The sequence below is a fragment of the Pocillopora damicornis genome, chromosome 4 (assembly GCF_964200805.1).
Source record: "Pocillopora damicornis chromosome 4, jaPocDami1.2, whole genome shotgun sequence".
Taxonomy (NCBI): domain Eukaryota; kingdom Metazoa; phylum Cnidaria; class Anthozoa; order Scleractinia; family Pocilloporidae; genus Pocillopora; species Pocillopora damicornis.
The window spans coordinates 12,602,518-12,608,619 of record NC_142673.1 but is presented as its reverse complement, the minus strand read 5'-3'; the positions used below and the strand labels follow the sequence as shown (position 1 = coordinate 12,608,619).

The 6,102-nt window shown below is 40.1% G+C and overlaps 1 protein-coding gene across 1 annotated transcript; it reads left to right on the top strand.

The window, feature by feature from the left end:
- Positions 1-2,285: 2,285 nt before the first annotated feature.
- LOC113672909 (RNA-binding protein MEX3B) lies at positions 2,286-5,051 on the top strand. The gene is made up of 2 exons (XM_027189252.2): positions 2,286-2,621; positions 2,722-5,051. The coding sequence occupies exons 1-2, from the start codon at positions 2,393-2,395 to the stop codon at positions 4,026-4,028; spliced, it is 1,536 nt and encodes a 511-aa protein (XP_027045053.1). The 5' UTR covers positions 2,286-2,392; the 3' UTR covers positions 4,029-5,051.
- Positions 5,052-6,102: the final 1,051 nt, after the last annotated feature.

Here is a 6,102-nt window from a genome sequence, read left to right as displayed (position 1 = left end):
GTTAATTGCTCGAAACGGTCAACTCGCACCTTGTGAAAAGAGCCTTTATTTATTGTCTAGTGGCGACCCGAGTGGTCCATTAATACCCGTCACAACACTTTTTGTGGATCCAATCAGCTCTGTAAATGAATTCAGAGACTTAGGTTTTCATTTAACTAGATGCAGAGGTACTGCGAAGGGTGAATAAAATTAAAAAGAGCCTTAAGTTTGACAGGATGTTGAATGAAAATTAATTACCCTACTAGTGATGTTAAACTGTGTGTCCAGGTTTTGTTACGAACTCTCCAATTTTGTTAAAACTATATTTCTAGGTCAAGATCACAACAACAATCGCCTTTAGTACTTGAGTTTCATCCTTTTATTATGCAGTGCCTTTGATGGTTTCTGTGGTTTTTTACGAACAATGTGTCGTAAACACGACGGTGAATCACGCCTCCTCCACTTAATTCCGCATACGATTATCGACAAAGCTTTCCATAATAGTAATCTGATAGCAAGAAACATCAAAGCTTACCGCATAAAAGGCGATCTTGCTAAAAGTGGCCATTGCTTGTTCTAAAAACCTCATTCATTCCCCTATGTAATGCAGCCGATTGCACCTACTCAAGCTATTTTTAGATAATCTTTGATAAAACTTGATGTTTGGCAAGACAAAGCTTAAGATGGAAAATTCGAGGAAGAAGTAGCGAAGGCACAGCATTCGCAAAACAAAGTCTTTCTTTACTTTTTGAAACGGCCGCGAGATGAATTGTATATCAGGCAAACTACATTAATTAGTTCTGTTTTGTGTTTCATTCATTTTATGAAATATCTATAATTAAGAGACTCACAATTGGAGACTTCAAGGATAATGTTTTTATTCTCAATGATCTGTGGTCGTGTTCCCCATTCACAGCAGTTTGTATCATGTTTGCTGAAGTTTTTTTGCGGCATTAGATGTAATAGAAGATAATGTTTCGTTTTCAGAGATATCATGCAAACTTTTAAATACAAAAAGAACAAAATTTGATGTTTTAAAAAGAAATTTTTGTGTTCAGCCTCCTATCAGCAATATTTTCCAAGGACACGAGAGCTAAAGCAAAACGCCTGCATGCACCTCCAGGTCTCTCCCCAAGTCGACGGGTCCATGTATGAGACGATATTCTTTATGCATGAGATGACTCAGTCAATATTCAAACTCACAGCCAAACTCGACAGCCTAATAATAGAACTATGAATTTAAATTTGACAGCTCTTTTTCAAGTAAACATTGGAGCTGCATATAATTTGCGTCGGAAACAATGAATATTTAGAACTATGGCCTCGCCGCCTTAGATCATCATGTAAATTATAGTCCAATAGTCTCGCAGACTGCGTATATGTTTGTATCTCAGATTGATAGATTTGAACCGATGGTTTACAAATGTTCAAAACCCCTTATGTTTAAATCATAACCTTTGTTCAGCCGATCGTATATATGGAAAAAGTCATGTAATGCTCTATGCTGGCAAAAATGACAACAAAATAAAGATAACCAGTTCAAATTTGTTACTCGCGCTACAGATAGTGACGCCCATGACAAAAGAAATTTTTCCTGAGCTGTTTTAGGAGGTCGTAAGGTATTTGGAAATTACAAGTTCGCGGGTGGCCTCATATGCTTAAGACTCAAGATTATTGTTTGCCGTGGTTAGTTCTCTTTCACCTGCTAAAACGAAACACATAGGACTCTCTGCCCTTTGGACATGACTTCTTTCTGAAAAATCTTTGCTTGTGAAAACCAACTAGCGTAGAGCTCTTGCATGACCTGAACAATTGTTATTCTCTCCTTATTTCGCATCGCTTAGCAGATGTGAAGACGCGATCATAAACAATGTTCTTATTTTGCATATTGGGTGTGCTACAGACAAGGTGACAACAATACACGGGAAGATTTTGCATATTAGACTTCCGTTCTGAAGATGCCCTATTTTGCAATGCGACTTTGATGAAGACTATTCGTCCTGTTAGCTGTCCACAAGAATGTAGAGAAAACAGTTGGATATGTTTGTTACGAGTCTTGTTCAACCTGAATCAGGAAATAATATATCAACTCCACGTAAGGGCGTGATGGTCTTTGAAACTCTCCCAATCAACACTGTGACACATATTTGACAAGCGGCGGTTGAAATTGACAAGACGCTGCACCTCCCGCCAACTTCAACCAATCAGAGCACGACAAGAGCCCCACGTGTAGCAGATGTTGCTAATGAGTGGTGCATTATGGCCTGACTTGAGGTCAAAACCAAATGACGTCTATTCCGGCTTTCACTTGAAGCAAAACTAGAACTATCTAGAGGTGGTTCGAACCTCGCAACGTAAACCACGGCACAATTACGGGGTTGCAGCTGACGGCTCTCGGAGCAACTGTTTCCATATGCCGAGCTCACTTCTTGTCGAAATGGACCGCTCCACAAATGGGCAATTAGAGGCAGATCAGAGAGCTCTGCAAATCGCCCTCGAGCTCTCCATGCTCGGTCTAACGAATGACGACGATCAAACTTCGAACGCGTTTGACGATATTCGTAATAAGAAAAGTATGAACATGACGGAGTGTGTTCCTGTACCAAGTTCCGAGCATGTAGCCGAGATAGTTGGAAGACAAGGTACGTTTTGGAGTCGCTAGCTAGTATGTAATCAAATTAGCTGAGTGACTTGCGGAAACCGCGTGTATTTGACGTGTTTTTGTGCTTGGCTGTATTTCAGGTTGCAAAATCAAGGCTTTGCGAGCGAAGACGAACACTTACATCAAAACACCTGTACGTGGTGAAGATCCCGTCTTCGTAGTAACGGGGAGGAAAGAAGATGTAGCTCTGGCCAAACGCGAAATTATTTCAGCTGCAGAGCACTTTTCGCAAATTCGAGCTCAACGAAAGAACAACAGCCTGAATTCACTTGCTCCTGGGCCACCGAGCCCCACCACTCCGGGACAAACTACAATCCACGTTCGAGTACCGTATAGAGTTGTTGGTCTCGTTGTGGGTCCAAAAGGAGCCACGATCAAACGAATTCAGCAGCAAACGAACACATACATCGTAACTCCATCAAGAGACAAGGAGCCTGTGTTTGAAGTCACTGGAATGCCTGACAACGTCGAAAGTGCGCGAAAAGAAATCGACAACCACATTACTACGCGTACCGGCGGTAGAATGGATACAACAGACGATGTTTTCATCAGTGATGGACTACAAGGCTCCTTCAACGATTTCACTCCCAGCTCGATATATTCCAGCGTGTCGTCAAGCTTCTCTGCGTTTAGTGAGAGGAGCAGTTCGCTGGTTTTGCCTCAGCGTACAAGCTCGGATTCATTCTACGGCTACCCCAGCAGCAAGAGTTCTAGCATCAACGATGGCGGATTTAATCCGATCACCAGCCCATTTTCCGCGAATAGTTTCTTCTTCAATGAACTGCCCTCGCCGGACCGCGATGTTGGATCAGAAGGGAGTTCGTCTGGTTCAGGATTTGATCCTGCACCCGCTCCACCGTCGCCGTCCATCTGGGGAAACGTGCAGTCTACTCGCTCCATCAACGAGCCGGCAGCATTTACACGTAGCTCCAGTTTAAATAGCCAAGCTATGAACTCAGCAATCGGTCGGCCTGCAAGTCCACATACCACCGCAAGACGCATGAAGAGCGATCCTCTAAATGGGAACTTTTCGCCACTGTCAGCATTTACTCCATTTACCACCCAGGTTACCACATCAAATGTTTCATCCATTCCAGCTACAAGTTCCAATGGAACTGTCAACACAAGCGAAACAAACGGGGTGAGTACCATTGGTTTTAATTCTGCAGAGGAAGCGAATAATAACAACACCACATTAAGCCCGCTCGGTAAAGATCTCAAAAAGAAGGATTGCGTCATTTGTTGTGAAAGCGAAGTTGTGGCAGCTCTCGTCCCGTGCGGCCACAACTTGTTTTGTATGGAGTGTGCCAACCGCATCAAAGATGAGAATAATTCTTGCCCAGTTTGCCAGAAAAATATAGACCAAGTTCTCCGTATATTTTCTTAAGATCTAAGCACGAGTGTGAGCGATATAACGATACTACATTTCGACGAAGTTCAGTGAATTTGAAATCTATGAATTGAAATGTCATGTAATGCTATAAACATTTTGAAGTAATCTATGGAGTGTATTTGAATTAATTCAGAGAGAATTTTTCTCTATGTATATTTAGTTGAAATTTTCAAGGATGCTTTTAATCTATACTTTTGTTAGTGATAACGTTATGTAAAGCTAGATTTTTTGCTAATTTAAGATTAGTACAAATGAGAAAGACTTAAGTTATGTAAAGAAACCACGTTGCTGGGTTAAATTATCTAGAGAAATAAAAACACGCTTGGCCGTGTTTGGAGCCAACTTACCCAAATCTTATATTCAAAAATTAGTTTCTAAGTTTATAAACCGTCATAGCAAAATTATCTGGAATCAGTAAATGAAAGTACATGCTATATATGAAACATAACCGGGTTAGATTCCTCTACCCAGCACAACGCATAGGTATATTTATGTGGACTATTTTATGTCATATTCGATAACTTTTTTGATACAGTCTTCTAAGGAATTCTATGGCCTTAAAATATATGATATTTGTATAAATAGTCATAATTTCTATATAATATTGTGTTGCACCATAGTTCTATTTACTATTTTAATATTGCTGAGAGAACTCGGCCAAGACTATAGTTCTTCTGTATATTTAGTAGCAGCAAATGCTCGCAGATTTTTCTTGGTCGAGAATTGAGAGTTTAAAGTATTTTTATTTTATGGCACACTGATAATACTATATGAATTATACAGAGAATAAAGTGTAAATTTTATTTTTTGCTATTAAAATTGAGTCTATAATGTGTATTCTTGGATCAAATTTAGCTCTAAAATTTAGATGTTACAGTAGTGTGATTAAGAAGCTTTGCGTGCAGTGTTTTAGATATCAGTATCGTTGGCTGCCGGAAGGCTTCTGAAAATTTTTTTTGCATGGTCACGTAGTTGTATTAGATTTGTTTAAATAAAATGGACTGAGAAGTTTTAGAAGAGCTTTGCTGCCATTGATTGCGTTCAAATACCAGGCGTCTCTCATGGATACGCAGGCTAAATTGTCGAAGAAGGAACTACATGTCAAGCTAGTTAAACGACTCCACGATACAATACGCCTTTCGTGGGCCAACATATTCATATTTTACAAAGTTCGACGCAGAAAACGCGTGAAACATATTTTCATCGGGTTAACATAAATTTGAAGTTTTGTTTATCATATCTCGCCTTCCACCCTTTCGTATTTAAATTTTAATGACCTCAGTAAACACACGGAACGTGTCTTGAACTTTGCATGTCATTACGCCCTTAAAGGAAAGATGGATGCATCTTACGTATTTCGTTTCGCCATGCAATACGCATATATTTGGAGATATTGGGGCAAATAGTTCGCAAGCTACTCGCGTGAAAATCTAGAAGGCGGCCCTTTAAAACAGCTGATAGTAATCAAGAGTCTCGCCATCTAGTTTGCCGGAGCAGCAGGAGTAGTTTCCATAGTTTTTAGTTCGAGAGTCTTGCAGGATGTCGTGCGTGAAATTTACGCTTAGCAGTGCTATAGAAACTAGATTTCAAATGGGTTGGGAAAGGTAACTATAGATCTTTTGCAGGACTTGGTGAAACTTCGATTCTCAAGAGTCAAAATTTGCAGAAAAGCTTTAATGTGGATTTTCTTTATTTCAAAGTCCAAGCTTTACACGCTTTGCAAACAAAACGATCGAAGTGGCGCCAATTACGTTGACGTCACACGGAGCTCGCGATTATCATATCAACACCTTATTGGCTGTCGATGACATTAATTATTTACTGTTTACGCTCTCTCGAGTGTATCAGCTGTTTTGCATAAATTGTCCCTCTGGCAAAACTGTGTTTTCCCTGTAATGTTTTGGCAAACTGTCAAGAGCTATTGTGTTAGAGTCTCCCTAGCAAGACCTAATTAAAAACCCTTGCAAACACCAGCTGCAGCAGTGCCCCAGATTGCAAACCTCCTTATACACAATCTAGGAAATAAAATTCCTGTTTTATGGTCAGTATGGCAGTTATATGGGAGGTT

Coding starts and splice junctions, on each gene's coding strand:
- LOC113672909 (XM_027189252.2), top strand. CDS start 2,393: ATGCCGAGCTCACTTCTTGTCGAAATGGACCGCTCCACAAATGGGCAA. Junction 2,622..2,721: donor CGAGATAGTTGGAAGACAAG/GTACGTTTTGGA, acceptor GCTGTATTTCAG/GTTGCAAAATCAAGGCTTTG.